The 21,426-nt window shown below is 40.5% G+C and overlaps 1 protein-coding gene across 1 annotated transcript in view; it reads right to left on the minus strand.

Moving 5' to 3' along the window:
* Window positions 1-13,175: 13,175 nt before the first annotated feature.
* Window positions 13,176-21,426, minus strand: part of LOC122551054 (DNA-binding protein RFX8-like) — an 87,333-nt gene continuing 79,082 nt past the window's right edge. The window contains exon 15 of the mRNA XM_043692697.1: window positions 13,176-13,334. Coding sequence (XP_043548632.1) covers window positions 13,176-13,334 — 159 coding nt within the window. The remainder of the gene's footprint in view (window positions 13,335-21,426) is intronic.

Here is a 21,426-nt window from a genome sequence, read left to right on the forward strand (position 1 = left end):
AGGTGGAGTTTAATTTAGATAAATGCGAGGTGTTGCATTTTGGGAAAGCAAATCTTAGCAGGACTTATACACTTAAATGGTAAGGTCCTAGGGAGTGTTGCTGAACAAAGAGACCTTGGAGTGCAGGTTCATAGCTTCTTGAAAGTGGAGTTGCAGGTAGATAGAATAGGATAGTGAAGAAGGCATATGGGATGCTTTCCTTTATCGGTCAGAGCATTTAGTACAGGAGTTCGGAGGTCATGTTGTGGCTGTACAGGACATTGGTTCAGCCACTTTTGGAATGTTGTGTGCAATTCTGGTCTCCTTCTTATTGGAAGGATGTTGTGAAACATAAAGAGTTCAGAAAAGATTTACAAGGATGTTGTCAGGGTTGGAGGATTTGAACTATAGGAGAGGTTGAATAGGCTGGAGCTGTTTTCCCTGGAGCATCGGAGGCTGAGGGGTGACCTTATAGAGGTTTATAAAATCATGAGGGGCATGGATGGGATAGATAGGCAAAGTGTCTTCCCTGGAGTGGGGAGTGCAGAACTAGAGAGCATAGGTTTATGGTGAGAGGGGAAAGATATAAAAGAGACTTAAGGGGCAACCTTTTCACACAGAGGGTGGTACGTGTATGGAATGAGCTGCCAGAGGAAGCGGTGGAGGCTAGTATAATTGCAACATTTAAAAGACATCTGGATGAGTATATGAATAGAAAGGGTTTGGAGAGATATGGGCCAGGTGCTGGCAGGTGGGAGAAGATTGGGTTGGGATATATGGTCGGTATGGACGAGTTTCCGTGCTATACATCTCTCTGACTCTATGTAATTAAAACTAAAAAGCAGCTCACAGCAATATTTGGAAGTTGATATGTTGTTTTCTTTCAATGCTTCCAAAGTTCAGCTTGATTCTCTGTGCCACCAGAAGGAAGGCCTGGAGTGATGTTCATAGAATCCCTCCAGTGTGGAAAGAGGCCATTCGACCCATTGAGTTTACATCAACCTACCCAGACCCAGCTCCCCTACCTTATCTCCATGGACACTACAGGGCAATGTAGCATGGACAATCCATCTAACATTTAAGACAAGAGATATTTTTACCGAAAGATTAATTTACTTCACTTTTGCTGTCTCAAATATCTGGAACTCCCATTCTAACAGCAATGAGGGTTTACTGACCCACCATTTTCTGCAGCAGTTATAGTCAAGGAGTGATACAGCACAGAAACAGAACCCTCAGTCCAACCAGTCCATGACGAACATATTCCCAAATTAAACTAGTCCCACCTGCCTGCTCCTGGCCCATATTCCTCCAAACCTTTTCTATTCATTGGCGCTGTGAGGCAGCAGTGCTAACCACTGTGCCACCGTGTCGCCCACTAATTCATGTACTTGTCTGAGTGTCTTTTAAACATTGTTACTGTGCCCACAACCACCACGTCCTCAAGAAGTTCATTCCAAGAAGACGGATCACTATTACTTTTGCAAGGGCAGTCAGGGATGGGCTGGCAATAAAGGTTAGTCCAGTCAGTAACACCTACCTCCTGTGAAATAGTTTAAAAATGTGACATGTATGGATCTTTGTGCTGCTGTCAGTGCTCCAGTATATACATTCCCCTGAACCAGCCAAATCGTTGAGCATTGCCCATGTTGTATTGCAGTCTGCACCTTACTTCTTGGTTTGGATCACTGAGACAGCTACCTGTAAGGTGAGCTGTACCCCGTAAGGTACTTCCACACTATTGTGTGGAACTTCAGCGAAGTCTGAGACCTCAGTTTGAAAACCATTGTTATTATGTGCCTATCAGAAAATAAGGGCAAATTCTCACACATTCCCCCATACTAAATGCATATACACTAAATTTTTCTCACAGATTCTGGCAGCTTGTTGTGGAATCGTCAGTCTATAAGTAATAATGTCAAATTAATTGTCGGGCCTCTCAACTGCTCCAAAAATTAAGAGCTATTAAAGAAGCTTTCTTTTCATTACACACAGCCATTTGTCATCTAGCAAGCAACCCAAGGGGCTGATTAGTACCAAATTTCCTGAAAAAAATTTAAATTATTGGATTAACTTTTTCACCATTTGATGTTATTTGCATCATATTAGGAGATAAGGCGAGAAAAGGCTTCCAGCCATGCTTCTGTTCTGGTGTATACATCTTACATGACTTAGTGTCAGTAGATTTTCATTGTCGGCTTAAATTAAATGAGGAAATGGTGTCTAAAGCTTCACTATTGATGTTTGCAAACTTCATATCTCTGGTATGGCAAAGCAAGCAACACCACATTTATTGTCCACCCTTATGTAACAGGCAATTTAAGCACATCCACTGCACAAGGATTACAAAAGATGAATTCTTTATTGTACTGACAACAAACCTTTAAAAATATGAACGGAAAAGCATAAGTTAGAAGAATTAACCATTTACAGTGGATATTTGTTACAGATACTTCAGAATATCATTGTGGAGCTTAACTCTTAACCTCTAATCAGTCAGCTACCAGGATCGGTTGGAGGAACTTCTACTACTAACTTTCTGTGACCATGCAAAACCATTAACCTCACTACCCAGACATAATGGGGATTTTTCCTCTCCTTGTCATTCCCAAACTCAGGAGTTTTGCCCAAATGTTCACCTAGGTCTCCTACTCCTCGAAGACCAGAAGTTGGAACAGAAAATTGCCCATTCAGCCCATCAAATCTGCATCACTATTCAATGAGATCATGGCTAATCTAATAATTCTCAACTCCACTTTCTTGCTATTTCCCCACAACCCTTGATTCCATTGATTAAATATCTGTCTATCTCAGGCTTGATTATACTTAACAAATCAACCTCTGTGATTTCACAAATTCTACAGATTTACTGTCGTCTGAGAGAAGGAATCCTCCTCATCTTTGTCCTATCTGTGTGCAATTATGCCCTCTGGTCCTAGATTCTCATGAGAGAGGATGCAAACTTTCTGCATTTACTCTGTTAAGCGCCCAAAGAATTATGCATGTTTCAAAATAAAGTCTCTTCATAATTTTTGAACTCTAATGAATACAGGCCCAATATGCTCAACTCTCCTCATAAAACTGCCTCACATGCCAATATAGCACCTTTTAAATAAGGGAACCAAAACTGTTCGCGGCATATTAGATGTTATCTGACTGGTGCCTTGTACAGTTATAGCAAGACATCTATATTCTTATACTCCATTCTCTTTGAAATAAAGGCCAGCATTCAAATGGTTTTCCATACTGTTTGCTGTATGCTAGCTTATTATGATTTATGCAGAAGAACTCCCAAATCTCTTTGAATTACAGTGTTTTGCAATCTTTCTCCATTTAAATCATACTCAGCTCGACTATTCTTCCTGTTAAAGTGCACAACCTCACATTTTCCTACATTATATTCCATCTGCCCAGTTTTTTTATCACTCACTTTCCCTGTGTATACCCTTCTGTAGATTCTTTGTGTGTCTTCCTCTCCTCTTGTCTTCCTATTTTTTTGTGTCATTCAGAAACTTGGCTAGAGTATATTCGCTTCCCTTGTCCAAGTCATTAATATACATTATAAATAATAATTATAAATAATGGTCCCAACACTGATCCCTGTGGCATCCCCTATTACAGATTGCCATCCTCCTCCATGACAGTCCTTAACACCAGTGCTCCATAAGGATGTGTACTCAGCCCCCTATTGTACTTCCTGTATTCTCATGACTGTGTGACCAAATTTCATCCGAACTCCATCTACAAATTCGCTGAAGATACCACCATTGTAGGCCAGTTATCAAACAATGATGAGAGAGAATATAAGAAAGAAATATAGTGCTTAGCGATGTGGTGCAAAGATAATCTCTCCCTCAACGTCAGCAAAACAAAACAGCTAATCATCGACCTCAGGAAGTGAGGAGGAGGGAACACCCTAATCTACATCAATGGAGCTGAGGTGGAGATAGTTGAAACCATCAAGTTCTAGGCATGATGATCACCAACAATCTGTCATGGACTACCCACGTTGATGCAACGGTCAATAAAGCGCAACAATGCCTCTTCTTCCTCAGGAGGCTAATGAAATTCGGCATGTCCATAAGGATCCTCACCAACTATTACAGTTGCACCAAAGAAAGCATTCTATCTAGATGCATCTTGGCTTGGTATAGCAACTGCTCTGTCCAAGACTGTAAGAAACTATAGAAGGTTGTGAACGCAGCTCAGCCCATCACGCAAGCCAATGTTCCATCCATTGATTCCACCTACACTCTCATTGCTGCAGAAAGACAGCCAATATCATCAAAGACCCCTCCCACCCTGTTTATAATCTCTTTCAAGCTCTTCTGTCAGGCAGAAGTTACAAAAGCTTAAACACATTTACTAACAGGTTCAAGAACAACTTCTACACTACTATTAGTCTCTTGAATGGAACCCTCAAATTTCAAATCTAATGTTGATCTTTATTTTTGTGCACTTTCTTTGCAGCCGCAATGTTGTTTCCTCACTCTGTCCAATCACCCTATGATATTTGTATGGTATGATCTGCCTGTACTACATGCAAAACAAAACTTTTCACTGCAGCTAGGTACGTGTGACAATAATAAATTAAATCAAATTAAATTGTCCAGAGAATGCATTCCTTATCTTACTCTCTGCCTTCTATCAGTTCGCCAATCCTCTAGGCATGCTAATATACAACCCCCGAACACCATGGGCACTTATCTAATATCCTTATGAAACACCTTCTGGAAATCTAAATATGTTACTTCCACTGATTTCCCCTTTATCTATGTTGACTGTTACCTCCTCAAAGAATTGAATAAATTTGACAGGAATGATAGCTCTTTCATGAAGCCATACTGAATTTGCATGATTATGTTATGTATTTTTTTAAGTGTTCTGCTAATACATCCTTAATAATAAACTGTAATTTTCCCAGTAATATATGTTAAGCTAACTGATCTTTAGTTATGTGTTCTTTATCTCGTTCCTTTTTTAAATAAGTGTGTTACAATGACAGATTTCCAATCCTCTGCCACTTTTCCAGAATCTAAGGAATCTTGGAGGTTTATTATAAGTGCGTGCTCTATCTCAGTAAACTCTTTTCTTTAATATGGATGCATCCCTTAGGTCCAGGGAATTCATTTGCTTTTAGTCCCATTAGTTTACCTAGAATTAGTTATTGAATCCCACAATATGGAAAGTTGCCATTCACCCCATCAAGTCAGCGCCTACTCTCTGAAGAGAATCCCACTTAAATCCAGCCTTTATCCTATTCCTATAACCCTTCATTTACCATGGCCAATCCTCCTAATCTGCACATCTTTGGACTGCGATGTGAGGCTCAGTGCTAACCACTGAGCCATCATGCCACTGTTGTATTTATTTCTGCTCCCCCTTTTGCTCTTTAATTATTTAGTATTTTTGGAATGCTATTATTGTCTTCTATTGTGAAGACCGATGCAACGTATTTATTCAATTCCTCTGTTATTTGCTGCTTTCATATTATTATTTTTCCAGTCTCATTCTTCAAGGGACCTCTGTTCACTTTGGCTTCTCTCTTCCTTTCTATAAATGTAGAGATTCTCTTGCTGTCTATCTTGATATTACTTGGAAGTTTCACTCAAAGTTTATTTTCACCCTCTTTATTTTCTTTTGGTCTTCTTCTGGTTTTTAAAACTTTCCCAACCCTCTGTCTTGTCACTAATCTTTTGCACATGATATTTTTTTCTTTCAAATTGGTGTTATTCTTAAGTTTCCTGGTTAACCATGGCTAGCTTATCCCCTTCCTAGAATCCTTCTTTCTCACTGGGATGAGTTATAAACTATTTTCTTAAAAGTCTGCCATTGTTCTTCAGCCATTCTTGCTAAACTCTCTTCCCAGTTCAATTCCAGCAATCTTTGTCATTCCTTTGAAATTACCCAAATTTAAATTCAACACAGCTGTTTCTGACCCAAGCTTCTCACTCCTAAATGGTCACTGTTTCTAAGGGATCTTTTACTCTGATTTGTGGTTGGATTCACAATATGTTGCTCTAGAAACAATTTGACTTTCAATCTACATAAAGATTAATATCACTCATGGTTGATGTACTGCCTTTTTGCATACCTTCATTATCACCTTATATATTCTTTATCCTATAGTATAGCTACTGTTAGGCCTACTTATGGGTTACTTCCATCAATGTGTTCTTCCTGTGTTATTTCTAACCGACACCCAAATGTGTTCCACACATTCTGATCCAAGATCATTTCTAGGTATTATATTTATTCCATCTCATACTAACAAAACTACCACACCATCCTTTACTTCCTTTCTTTCCTTTCGAAAACTCATGTACCTCAGAATATTTTGTTCCATGTTTTTATCTCTTTTTAACAAATCTCTTTGTAGGATCATATCCGTTAACCTCTACTTGTATAATTATTTCATTTATTTTGTTCAGAATACTACAGGTATTCAAGTAAAGAGCCACTTATTTTCCGTTTTTAGCATATATTTGCCCTTTTGAACCTATTTGCTGCTGTTTATCAATATTTGTATATCTTGTCCCTCTCTTATGTCAGTCTGGTTATTGTTATCCAAATGGATGGGTTGTAATGCAGTCATACCCTTTTGCTTTGTGAGCCTCTCCTAAACCCTCCCCCCATTTCATTTGTTTGGCTCACATCAGTATCATTTCCAGTTTTTCAGCCATCATCAATGGTTTTGGCCTGCTTTATTCATGACCTTGGTTCTTCAATACTGTCCCAACATCTGGAAACTCTGCTCCAACTTTGGCTTCTGTCCCTTTGTCTCACTTTCTCTGTCTCTCCATGAAACTTCTCCAGGTCAGAGGTGCTGCACTCAGTCTGGCTAGATTCCCAGCAGTTATATGCCTACTCCAATCCCCCATGATCCTCTCACCATCATCACAGCTTTCTAATCGCAAATCCTAGTGTTCTGTTCCTTTTCTTTGTCCTTTGCTAATGGCCTCTGTCCCCATTTTCCCCCGCTCACTAACAATACCATTTCCTGTAAGGAGGAACTGACCATCCACCATCACCTGCTGAACTCATTCTACTGAGACAGTGGTGGTGAACTGTCCTCTTGAATTGCTCTGACCTTTAAGTTGTTTATTTATTTATATTAAATCACCATAATAATTTAAAGTCTAATATGACTCTTCTTCAGATATGAAATATTTCTTGCTCCACAAATGCTGCCAGATCTGCAGAGGGTCTCCACCATTTTCTGTTGTTGCTTCAGATTTCCAGAATCTGCAGTATTTTGGTTTCCTTCATGGTGATGGCTCTCACATGATGGTATTAGGTAGAAGATTCTATAATTTTGACTGTGACAATGAAGGGATAGTGACATATATGCAAGTTCGTATGTGGTCTTGGGAAGGAACTCTGCAGGTGATTATCTTTGCTCTTGTACTTTCTCAGATATTGGAGTGGGTGAAGTAATTTAGGTAAACTTGGGTTCCCATCTACATAGAAGGGGAAATAAAATCAACTTGGTTGAGTGTACAAAGATAAAGGAATGAGAAGAGGAATTCATTATTTTTTGTGTCACACTTCATAACTCATTTCACTGGAAATGTAGGTTAATTCTGGATACTTATCTGCCTCGTGTACGATAGACTCATACATAGGGAAACACAAGTTACATAGAAACAGTACAGTCATTGTTTGTTTGCAGTAGTGCTACATAAATGCAAGTGGGTTTTGTCATCTTCATATGAATAAATAGACCTAGTCTCATTAACCTCTAGTTACAGTTCTTACAGGCGACGTGTAAGATGTGGTATTTTTCCCCACCCCACTGAAAGAGATTCTATATTTTTCCATCCCTTTTCATTTATCTACTTATCAAATTTATTATTAATTATTTGCATGTTTTCGGCTTCTGCTGCTATTTGTCAGCTCCCTTGCATTCATTTTGCTTGCGTTCTGTCCTAAATCCCTGACATTTGAACCTGTATTTGTGGCCCTTCATTCCAGACATCTCAATTGCTAATGCAAGTCTGCTGCCATCTATCATGTACAATCTTTCAGAACATTAAATATTTTTATTACATCAGACTATCATCTGCTACTCTGATGAAAAATGCTTCATTTTTAAAAAAGTAATTTCTTTTTGCTTTCCTCATATCAAGGAAATCTGCATTGTAATTTCTCTGAAACCTCAATAGTATTTCTTTTGTGTACTTATCTCTTTCAGGATTTAAATAAGCTCATCACTGGATAGGGCTGGTTGTTGCCTGATTCAAGTTCAGTCTTCTCGGTTAGCAAAATGGGTCCCAACTGTAATTGGAATGGAAGAGTGACAATACACACTTTATGGAAACGGGCAGGTGGAAGAATGTGATGGTGAAATCATGTGGCAACTAAATGATCAAATTGAAAATAGATAATAACTAAATGATTTGTTCCAACTGGAAAACATTTTAGAACAGAAAATTTATTTTTCTCTTCTCCTGTACTGAACACCTTATCTTTTGCTGGATATGATTCTACGGGTGTCAGTAATTTAACACAACTGTTAAATCCTTATTAACATAAATAAATGAAAAACATAAATTAATTAAAACTCATAAGCACATACTGAAGTAAACAAATATGATCTGATAGCCATTACGGAGACCTGGTTGTAGGATGACAAGAATTGGGTTCTGAATATTGAGAGACATAAAATGAAGAATAGAAGGTTAGGTAAAGGGAGACGGGTAGTGCTGTTAATCAAGGATAGCATTTGTGTAATAGTTAGAGATTACTTTGATTTTCACGAGGACAGGGTATAGCATTGGTCTTGGTAGTGGTGAGAAATAACTAAAGTAACTCACTAGTAGTTGTGTCTACAGGCTTCCTGACTTTAATCATAATGTTGGAAAAAGTATAGAAGAAGAAATATTAAGTGTGATAAAAGGATGGCAATAATTATGTATGACTTCAAGCTATGTATAAAGTGGACGAATCTGAGCAGTAACTTGGATGAAGAGTTCATTGAATGCTTTCAAGATAATTTTTCAGAGTAGCATGTTTTGGAGCTGACCAGAGAGCAGGTTATACTGTAATGTGACAAGATTAATTAATATCCTCAGAGTGAAGGCATCCTCAGGTAGCAATGATCACACTACAATTGAATTTTACAACCAGTTTGAAAGGGAGAAAATTGTGGCTTAGATTAGTATTTTCAACCTAAATGATGGCAGTCAGTGGGTATGGAAGCTGATCAATCTGAAGTGAACTGACATACTATGCTAGGGGATAGATCAATACAGATGCAATGAAAGACATTAAGGGCAATTTAAATGTGCAAACATGAGTGGCAAATCAGATAATTGATCAGAAAATAAAGAAGTGCAGAGAATGACTCAGTTTAAGCAGGGGAAGATATTAGAGTACGAGACTTCAACAGGAAGGTAGATGGCAAGAATTTCTATAGATATTTAAAAAGGTGAAAATAAGTAAAGTGAATGTTAGTCCTTCAGTAAGTGAGAACATGGAATTAAAGAGGAAATAGTGAATGAAGTTAAGTATTTTCCTGATTTCATTCTATAGCTATAAATCAGGAGGTGGGAGAAAGAGAGGAATTTGGTGAAACTACAATCATAAAGTAAGTGGAATGAAGAAAACTGATGGAGTTGTGGGATGGCAAGTCATCAGCTCCAGATAGACTTTATCTCCTATTCTCAGTATATTAATAGAGATGGATAATGAGCTAACTAGATGAATTAGTGTCAATTTTCCAAAACTCCCTCAATTTCAAAAAAGATTTCATTAGACAGGAAATAAGCAAATATTCTATTTGAGAAAGCAGGGAGGCAGAAATCAGGCAGAAACTTTTAAATTGATACTTGTCATGGTGAAACTGTTAGAATTGATCATTGTCAGAGATTAGAGCTGTGAACCCAGAAAATTCATGGTAATCATGAATAGTCACCATGATTTGTCAAAGAGAAATCATGTTTAACGAATTTATTGAAGTTCTTTAATTAATTTATTGAAGTTCTTTGATAGAGTGTGTGGTGGATAAAGGGGAGTCAGTTGATATATGATACTTGGATTTCCAGGAGGATTTGAATAAGTTGCAACCAACAGAGGTTATCATGGAAATTAGAAGCTCATAGTACAGTATAGAGTAACATATTAGTGAGAATAGAAGATTGGATAGCTGGCATTAAACAGAGACTATGCACAAGTAGGTCTTTGTCTTATTGGTGGGATCAATGAGTGGAGCCCTACAAGGGTCAGTGCTGGGCCTCAACTTTTTAAAATTTACATCAAAGACTTAATGAGAGGATCAAAAGCATGGTAGCTAAATTCACAGATGACACAAGTAGGAAAATATGTTGTGAAGAAGGTACAAGGAAGTTTGAGTTGGACATAAATAGTTTGAGTGTGAGGGCAAAAATCTGGCAGATGGAGTATGATGTGGAATATGAAGTTCTTCACTTTGGCAGGAAGCATGTAAAAGAATATTCCTGAAATGGACAACAACTGAGGAATTCCAAGATCCAGAGGGATTTAAATGGTTAAATAATTGAGACACAAAATGTTAGTATGCAGATACAGCATAACATCAGGAAGGCCAATGGAATGCTATCCCTTATTATGAGAGGAACTGAACAAAAAAGTGATGATATTTTACTTGAGTTATACAGCATTGGTGAGATGACATCTCAAATACTAACTACAGATTTGGTCTTCTTATTTAAGAAATTATGTCAATACAGTAGAAATGTTTCATTGGAGATTTACGAGGTTAATACATGAAATTAGTGTGATTTCTTATATGAGTAGGTGAAGCAGTAGGTGGAGTTCAGAGGATTGAGAGTGACTCAATTGAACTGAATGGTCTTACAAGGTGGATGTTTCCTTTCATGGGCCACACCAGAACCAAGGGCACTGCTCTTAATTTAGGGATTTCCCTTTTCGGACAACAACAGAGAAAAATGTTTTTCTCTCAAAAGACTGAGCAACTTTGGAACTCACTGCCTCAGTGGGTGGTGGAAGCAAGGTCATTGAATACTTTTGAAGACACAGGTAAATAGATGAGGCAAGGGAATCAAATGTCATTGAGGGGTAGATGAGAGACAGGATTTATTCACTTTGGAAGTGAATAGACTTGTTAGTGATAGGCAGCATGGTTTTATGCTGGTTGAATTGTTTAAGGAGGTGACAAGAATGATTGAGGAAGGAGTGGGGATGTTGTCTGCATGGACTTTAGTAAGGCATTTGATAAGGTACCTCAGGCCAGGCTGGTACAAAAGGTAAAATCTCATGGCATCTGGGGTGTGCTGGCTAGATAGAAACAGAACTGGCTTGGTAATAGAAGACAATGAATAGTGGTGAAAAGGTGCTTTTTGGAATGGAGATCAATAACTAGTGCTGTTCCACAAGGATCAGTGCTGGGACCTTTGTTGTTTGTAATATATATAAATAATCTGGAGGAAAATATAGGTGGTCTGATTAGCAAGTTTGCAGATGACACCAAAAGCGGCGGACTGCAGGTAGTGAGGAGGATTGTCAAAAGGACACAGTGGGACACAGCAAGATTACAGAGTTGGGCAGAGAAATGGCAGATGGAGTTTAATCCAGATAAATGTGAGGTAATGCATTTTAGAATATCAAATTCAGGTGTGAAGTATACAATAAATGGCAGAATTCTTAGGAGCATTCACATACCGAGGGATCTGGACGTGCAATCCACAGATCCTTGAAAATGACAACATGGATGGATATGGCAGTCAAGAAGGCATATAGCACCCTTGCCTTCATCGGTCAGGGCATCAAATATACAAGTTGGCAAGTTGTACTACAGCTGTATAAAATTTGTTTTAGACCACATTTGTAATATTGTGGACAGTTCTAATCGCCACACTATCAGAACGATGTGGATGCTTTGGAGAGGGTGCAGAGAAGGTTTACAAGGATGTTACCTGGTCTGGAGAATTTTAATGATGAAGAGAGATTGGATAGACTCGGATTGTTTTCACTGGGAAGACAAAGGCTGAGGAGTGACCTGATAGAGATCTAAAAAATTATGAGAGACGTAGATAAGGTGGATAGTCAGAGAGACTTTTTCCCACATAGAAAAGTCAACTACAAGAAGACACAGGTTCAAGATGAGAGAGGGAAAATTTAAGGGAGAATCGTGGGGAAAGTTTTTCACAAAGAAAGTGGTGGGTGCCTGGAAAGCAAAGATGGTGTCAGTAAAGATGGGTGGAAGCAGGCACAATAGCAACAAGTAAGGCCTATCTTGATAGACACATGAACGGAGGGCAATAAGTAGTGGGTCCAAATAAGAACTAGGAGTTGTGAGGCCCAGGCTTGGTGTGCCAAGGGGACCGTTCCTGAGCTATATTTTTCTTTGTTCTTATTGAATGATGAACTAGGCTTTTGGGGCCAAATGGTTTCTTCTGATCCTATTTCATTTGTTCGTATGCTTATTGTGAGTGTGAGCAAACCTTGAAGAACACTGGTCAAGTTTATTCATGTTTTTATCTGATTTGTAGAAACGCACATTTTCCTGAGCTTGAATGATAGCTGGTGTTCATCCTCGCTTGGGCTACTGGGCCAATTATTGTTCCCACTACTACCCTGGATATGATCAGCTAATTCAGCACAGGCTAGTAATCATACTTGTGACTTCTCTGATCTGTTTGTCTCAGCAGATCACAAACTGGTTCAATTCTATAACATTGATAATTAGTTATTTTTAAAGATAATTAAAAACAAGAAAGAACATTTAATGACTGTTATGATTGTTTAATCTTTTCTTGAATTAATATGCTATATATGTGAATTTGTTTGCATTTGATGGTTACATCAGCTATTAAGAAAAGAAACAAAAGCTAAAACTCCAGTTCCAATAGTATATTTTGGGATAGGTGGATGGAAGGATTGCTGCATCTCTGCCATGGACAATGGATTTTCCATTCACAGTTGTAGAAATCAGATATAATGAATCATGTTGCAACATATTCCACTCCCCATCACAAATTTTATTCCCCAATCCTTGGCTCCATTTCTGTTCAATTTACCAAATATTTGTAAATTATGCTAAATAAAATTAACATTTAAAAAATAATCTTAAATCTCTAAAGATGGATAAATTTACACATTGGTAATAACAGAATCATTCCACTCCCAGGCATACTCATCTACCAACAGTACTATTTTGGTGCTTTGAAAGTCTTCTTTTACACATCATGAATCACTTATGTTTGCACATCACCAGCTACATGTTGCTGCATCTTGGAAGTGTGGATTTCAAATGTTTGGCCATTCTTTAAAGTGACAACTGCTTTCTTTCCTAATGACAGATTCAGTTTAAGAGTACTCTTACTTGGCTCCTCTTCAACCAACACCTGAATTAACTGAAATAAACAATTACAAAGTTTAAAACAAATTAGCTTCTCAAACATTGTGGAGATAATTATTAACAATGACAAAAGCACCAAATTCATCAAGGATATTGTGGAACTAGAGAAACAGGGACGGTTAAGACAATAGAAGACTTCAAAAGCCAGGAGAGGAATTTTAAATGTGTGGCACTAGTGGTCAGGGGCCACTATGGTTCAGGAAGCACTAGTAGATAGAACACAGCAGACAATCAAGCAAAAGGCATGCTGGATGGTAGTGGTGGGTTGGGAGAGGAGGGGGGGCTGGTGTGGGACTTGGCTCGATCATGTCAAGTGCCTTGTTAACCATTGGTCATGTGTGGCCACCTGCTCCACATGTTTCAGGAGGCTACAAGTGTTAGCAGCAAAGAGTGTGGGAGCCTGAGCTGCCTGAGGCACGACAGTTCATCCAAGTTTAGAGAGTTCATCTGCTACCTCTACAACCTGTGTTGTGACTCTCCCCTCCTTATATCTAAATCATGGTGTCCACCATTTCTGCTCTGTGCAGGGGGGCAAGCATTTTCAAAGAAGGTATTTGCTGCTGCTGGTATTGTTTCAGTTGTCTCCTGAATCCCCAAAGCCAAGAATGTGTTGAAATAGTCCCTGCTTACTTGAATGAGTGCAACTTGGACAGCACTCAAGAAGTGTACACCATCCAAGATAAAGCAGCTTTCTTCATTGGGACCACATCCAAAAACAGTCTCTCTTTCCACTACTGTCGCTCAGCAGCTGTAGTATATACCATCTACAAGATGCTGTACAGAAATTCACCAGAGTTCACTCAACAGCACCTTCCAAACCCCTGATCACTACCATCTAGAATGACATGGGCAGCAGATACATTGGAAAACCAACCCCTTCAATTTCCACTCCAAGCCATCCTGATTCAGAAATATATCACCATTCCTTCAGTGTTGCTGGGTCTGTTATAGGCAGGATATTATCAAAATGGAGAGGATTCTGGAAAGATTTACTAGGATGTTGCCAGGAATGAAGAGTTTAAGTTATAAAAAAAAAGCTGGGGCTTTTTACACTGGAAGCATAGGAGGTTGAGGGGTGGCCTTATTGAGGTTTATAAAATCATGAGGGACATAGATAAGGTGAATAGCAAAAGTCTTTTCTGTAAGGTGGGGGAGTTCAAAACTAAGGGGCATCTTTTTAAGGTGAGAGGAGAAGATTTAAAATTGACATGTGGGGCAACGTTTTTTACACAGGGAGTGGTTAGTGTGTGAAATGAACTGCTAGAGGAAGTGGTGAATGCAGGTACAGTTACAATGTTTAAAAGACATTTGGATAAGTACACAAATAGGAAATGTTTGGAGGGAATTGGGCCAAATGCAGGTTGATTAGTTTAATTGACTAGTTGGACCAAAGGATCTGTTTCCATGTGACATGACTCAATGATTGCAGTGGTTTAAGAAGGTAGCTCATCACCACCTTCTTAACAACAACTAGGGATGGGCTATAAATGCAGGCCCAGCCAGCGATGCCCACACCCTATAAATAGATTTGAAAAAATGCTGCTGTTCTTGCCACATATCATATGCACCAGCTGGACCTACATATGCTTCCCCTGTGTATAGTAAACATTTGCATTCAGGAATTGGAACTGAAGGTGTGTGATGTGCTCGAGAGTACTTTTGAACAAGTAGGAAATCACACGTTAAGCAGTGATACCACTTTCTGAGAGATAAGTGTTAAAAACAGCAGCCTCAATGATTATGGCTCTTCATTGTAACTAATCAAAGCCTTCCCAACTTGTCAGTTTGACTGTAGAAACCTGCTGCTAGGCAAAATACAAGGATGCAAAACATGTGAACTGGGTTTCAAGTTCAATTTAGTTCCAAAGGACAAAATTTGTGTGAAATAATGTGGTATTGTCAAAATAGTGAATTCTACACATTTGTTTAGTTATAGCTAAAGTACAGTTTTTGATTCCATTCTAATGTAGCCCCTATAACAATCCTGAATACACAGAACTTGGGTTGAAATAGAGTCGTAGAGATGTACAGCACAGAAACAGACCCTTCAGTCCAACTTGTTCATGCCAACCAGATATCCTAAAGTAATCTAGTCTCATTTGCCAGCACTTGGTCCATATCCCTCTAAACCCTTCCTATTCATATACCCATCCAGATGCCTTTTGTATTTATACTAGCCTCCGCCACTTCCTCTGGCAGCTCATTCCATACATGCACCACCCTCTGGAAAAAGTTGCCCTTTAGGTCCCTTTTAAATCTTTCCCCTCTCACCCTAAAACTGTGTCCTCTAGTTCTGGACTCCCCCACCCCAGGGAAAAGACTTTGCCTATTCACCCTACCCTTTGCCTATTCATGCCCCTCATGATTTTATAAACCTCTATAAGGTCACCCCTCAGCCTCCGACGCTCCAGGGAAAACAGCCCCAGCTTATTCAGTCTCTCCCTATAGCTCAATCCCTCCAACTCTGGCAACATCCTTGTAAATCTTTTCTCAAATTTTTCAAGTTTCACAACATCCGTCTGAGAGCAGGGAGACCAGAATTGCACACGATATTGCAAAAGTGGTTTAACCAGTGTCCTGCACAGCCCAACATGATGACCTCCCAACTCTTATAGTCAATGCTCTGATCAATAAAGGAAAGCACACCAAACGCACCTTCACTATCCCATCTGAGAGAGTAATTGATAACTGTGCTGATTGATTTAATTATTTAAAATGTGGATAGTAAATAATTGATGGACCTTACTTGGTGGGTGATGAGGATGAACAGTGCTAGTCATTTGATTGACTTGGTAAAAACAATGACTGCAGATGCTGGAAACCAGATTCTGGATTAGTGGTGCTGGAAGAGCACAGCAATTCAGGCAGCATCCAAGGACAGGCAAAATCCGAGGACAGGCAAAATCGACGTTTCGGGCAAAAGCCCTTCATCAGGAATAAAGACAGAGAGCCTGAAGCGTGGAGAGATAAGCTAGAGGAGGGTGGGGGTGCATCGATTTTGCCTGTCCTCAGATTTTGACTGTCCTCGGATGCTGCCTGAATTGCTGTGCTCTTCCAGCACCACTAATCCAGAATTTGATTGACTTGACCATGGGTAAACTTTTCCATAGCAAGCTATTTTCAATTAAACATCTGAACAGTGTAACACCTTGTTTAAACTATCTTGATAAAACAAGCAATCAAAGTTTGAACCAGGAAGTATAAGTTAGAATAATTAATTCAAGTTTAAATTAGGTGCACAAAGTGAAATAAGGAGAGGAAAATTTGGATTAAAGAGAGAAAGACATGAAAGAGACACAAATAAGAAGTTGAAAATAAATTTTTGAACTTTTTTCATTTTAAGGACAGGTAGGTAAGTAAAGTGTCAAGTGAATTAACTGAATAGGTAATAATTTGAGGGATGGAGTACAGTGTGGGAAAGTGTGAACTCATTCACTTTGATAAAAAGAAAACAAAAGCAGCATATTATTTAAATCGTAATAGATTGCATAACTCAATATGATATAGATGGATCTGATTGTTCTGGTAAATGAAATCACAAAGTGTTAGTCTGCAGGCACAGCAAGTGATTAGGAAGGCAAATGGAATGTTGGCATCCATTGAATTGGGTATAAAAGTTGGGAGATGGTGCTACAGCTTTACATGCCCTAAGGGAAATCATGGCTGAAGAGCTTCTGGGCAGAGGAGATGACCTGGGGTGTGCAGTGAGAGAGGGACTCACTGAAATCCTTGTAGAGGGAGGAAGAGAGCTTCTTCAAGGAAGGCATCCTTGCAAGAGGATTCACAGTAGGTTAACATCTTCTAGGAGAAAGTGAGGACTGCAGATGCTGGAGATCAGAGCTGAAAATGTGTTGCTGGAAAACGCAGCAGGTCAGGCAGCATCCAAGAAGCAGGAGAATCGACGTTTCGGGCATGAGCCCTTCTTCAGGAATGTGAAGAAGGGCTCATGTCCGATAGGTCAATTCTCCTGCTCCTTGGATGCTGCCTGACCTGCTGCGCTTTTCCAGCAACACATTTTCAGCTCTGATCTCCAGCATCTGCAGTCCTCACTTTCTCCTAAGGGAAATCACAATTGGAATACTGCGTGTTTGTATCTCTTTAATTAAGAAAGGATATATTTATATTAGAAGAAGTTTAGAGAAGGTTCTGTGGAATGATTTATGGGATGAAAGAGGTCATTTTTTTAGGCAAAGTTAATTGAGTTGGGCCTCCATTTTGGCCTTTATAAGAATGAGAAATTATTGAAACATGCAGGATTGAATCTTACAGGAACGTGGATGATGGTGAGAAATTTGGAAGAATCATGCAAGAAGTCCAGTGAGGCCTGTCTTGAAATGGGAAAAGCATGTTGAATCTTTTGCAACTTCCAGGCTTCAAGGTGAGCTTCCTTTTAATGGGGAGTATTGCTTGTTAATGACCTAATTAGCTGCACATCTCACGTGATTAATATATAGTTTCTAAGCATACTATCCATTGTGTGCAAACTATATATCAAGAATTCTCAGTATGCAAGTCACAGTGAGTACCACTGCTGCAAAAAGTAGATTTGAGCACCTATTGAAAGGAATGTGGAACTGCAGACTGGAGGGAAGTGGGGATAACAATTTTGAAGAGTGGTATTTATTTGTCGGGGGTGGGGGGAGGATATGGTAAAGGATGAATGGGAATAGGGTAATGCAGAAGGAGTGTTTTTCCACAGTCAGGAGCACCTGAACTTCAATGGGGAGGGGGTACAGTGTATGAGCACACCAGTTAGTCACCTGATAAGTAGAGTCTGGTGGTGGAGGGGGGTTTAGGGGTTGAGGCTGTGGCTGGTGAAAGTTGGCAGATGTAGGTTCATGTAGATGGGTTGGTTGGGTCCTGTGAAGCCAATGGGGTTATGGGAAAGACTGTCAGGAAGGGAATCTGGATGTCCAGGGCTTCAGTGACACATAGATGTGGAGGCTGGATCGATTGGCTGATGAGCATTCACTGGCACATTCCATTGTGCTGGAAATCAGAACTGTACAACAAGACAGAAAATGGCTACGCCACTCAGCGAGAGTGAGGTAAGTGTCCGAAACCTGTGTGGATGTGAGGTTCGACTTCATGCTGGGAGAGTTACATTCAGGGCTAGGCAGAGAACCACACACAGCAGACGTACCACAAAACCATTTAGGAAAACATGGTCAGTGCAATGTCACCTGTCCTACCAATGTGCCCTCAAAAATATTTTCCTCACATTGTCTCAGTATGGTCCCATATTCCAAGCTGAGATGGAGGAAGCTTGCTCAGTAGTGGAGTCTGTTGGCTTTGGAGGTTAGGCCAGATGACATGGGAATTCCTCGGCCAGAACTTCCAAGGATCCGAGGGAGACAGGTGGTGTGGATGTGAAGGGCTCGACCACTTCTGGAGTATCATGAAAGGAGAATTCTGAGGGACCTGAGTGGGCTTCCTCCTCAGATTGATGCCTCTTGGCACCTCCCTGTCTCCTTATGAGGAAGAGTATCTGGAATGTTATCAAAGTTCTCTGCCTCCCTGTCACCATGCCATTGGTCATGAGGACCTGTGCTGGGCTGTTGCAAGGCTGTGCTTATCCTGAGGGTGTTGGACCTGCCTCTCCACGGAGGCAAATGGCTACTTGAGGCACTTGTGTCAGCATAGTATAGCTGCACCCCCGCAGTCTTTGGGCTATGAGGGCCATTGTATTCCTCTTACTTGTCTGCTGTACCTATTCCTCCCAAAGCATGTAGCTAAAGTCCCTGATTACTGCCACTACACAGTCATCTCCAGCCTGGAGATGAGTAGGTGCTTGGTCTCTGGTAGGTGTCTGAGTACCAGCAGCCTGTGGGATTTCTTCTTTGGCCAGCTGTAGAGATGTTGCAGTGAGGTGTTCACTAAGTTGTACTTACAAGCATTCTAAACCTGACTTTCCTACCAAACAGTCTGTATCTGAGCTGTAAAGGCAATGGGGGGGAAGGGTTTGAGCAAAGGATGTTTCCTCTGAGCCCTATGGATTCTCTTCCTCAGAGATCAAGGAGGTGCATTAAGGCAGAGCAGCCCATTTCTTCACAGGGGCCAGGCACAAATGGCACTGATGATGGGGTTAGGGTGAGACAAAAAAAACTGCAGATGCTGGAACTCAAAGTCGACAAGGAGGAGGCTGGAAGAACACAGCAAGCATCAGGAGGTGGAGAAGTCAACATTTTGGGTACAACCCTTCTTCAGGAAATGGGGGTATAACTCAGTGGTACAGCATTTGACTGCAGATCAAGAGGTTCTCCAGTTCCAATCCAGGTGCTCCCTGCTTTTGAATTTCCATGTGAAATACTATGTTGTTTTGTGGCGAATATTGTCTCTAACTTTGTCTCCGAAGTGGGGTTAGGGTGGCAGCTGTAGTAGAACTTACTCAGTTTGCGGAACAGGAATGTCTTGGTATCCCAAGAGCAGTCCCAATCTTCTTCTCTGATGGACAGGATTCTCTCCCTATAGTGGGTTACAGCTTCCCTCCATGTGTCCTGACTTCTGAGCACATATCTGTGCCATTACCAAGACTGCCTATTTTCACACCCATACAATCATTCGGCTCTGCTTCTGCCTCAGCACCTCTGTTGCTGAAACCCTCATGCATGCCCCTTGCTCATTCTTTTTTTCAAATCCTCCAGTCCCGTAACCACCTGAGGTCTGCACACTTCTCTTATTCAGGCCTTTTGAGCAATTTCTAACTTGCTCTACTTTAGATCCCTAAACCTTGAGCTGCCTGGGTTACAAGCTCTGGAATTGCTTCCCTAAACCATTTCTCCTCTCTATCCCTCTTTTTTCTTTAAGACAGCCCTTAAAGTCTATCTCATTGACGTTGGCCATTTGACTTAACATCAAATTATATGACTGAGAAGCAAATTTTGCTTTTATAAGCAATAAAAACAGAAATTGCTGGAAAAGCTCAGCAGGTCTGGCAGCACCTATGGAGAGAAATCCGAGTTAATGTTTCAGGTCCAGTAATCCTTCTCAGAATTGATGGTAGTTAGGAAGAAGTCGGTTTTTATGCAGGAGATGGGGTGGGTGGAGGGACGCAGACTAAATGATACGTGGGGATAGACCCAAAGAGAGAGAAGAACAGTTGGACAGACAAAGAAGTTGGGAACGAATAAGTATTAATCAGGATTATTTGTGGCTAACAATGGATTGTATGAATTGGCAGACCATGTGATAACAAGGCCTAGTGTATGGGGATTGGAATAATTTCATGGAAGAAGGTTCCGCCAGCCCTAAAATTGTTGAGTCCAGAAGGCTGTAGGGTTCCCAAGCAGAAAATGAGGTGATATTCTTCCAACTTGCACTGAGCTTCGCTGGAGCATTGCAGCAAGCCTGAGAAAGAGATATTGGTCAGGCTGGTGTTTTAAAGTGACAGGCGACTGGAAGTTCAGGGTCATTTGTGCGGACAGAATGTAGGTGTTCTGTGAAAGTGGTCACCCAGTCTATGCTTCATTTCCCCAGTGTAGAGGAGACCACATGGTGAGCAGCGAATGCAGTGACTGGATTGAGTGAGTGCAAGTAAAGCTCTGCTTTACCTGTAAGGTGTGATTGGAACCTGGGATACTGAAGAGGGAGGAAGTGAATAAGCAGGTGTTACATCTTCTGTGGTTGCAGGGGAAGGTGCTGTGAGGCTGTGGGATGGGAGTGTTGGGAGTAAAGGAGAGGTAGACCATAGTGTCCCAGAACGAATGGTCCTTGCAGAAGGCTGACAAGGGAGGGGAGGGGAATATATGTCTGGTTGTGGAATCCCGCTGAACGTGGCAAAAATAGCAGCTAATGATCCTTTAAATGTGGATACTAGTGGAATGGTATATGAGGACAAGGGGACCCCTATCATAGTTGCGGAAGGGAAGGGAAGGGAGGGGATGAGGGCTATAGTGCAGGAGATGAGTCAGACCCCGAGGGCCCCATCGACTACAGTGTTGGGGAATCGGTTGAGGAAGAAAGTGGAATTTCGGTGACTTCCTTGTCGAAATTGGCTTGGTCAGAACAAGTGGGACGGAGGAACTGGGAGAATGGAATCTTTACAGGAAGCAGGATGTGTGGATTTATGGTGAAGGTAACTGTGGGAG

This window comes from Chiloscyllium plagiosum, chromosome 6 (genome assembly GCF_004010195.1).
Source record: "Chiloscyllium plagiosum isolate BGI_BamShark_2017 chromosome 6, ASM401019v2, whole genome shotgun sequence".
NCBI classification, from domain to species: Eukaryota; Metazoa; Chordata; class Chondrichthyes; order Orectolobiformes; family Hemiscylliidae; genus Chiloscyllium; species Chiloscyllium plagiosum.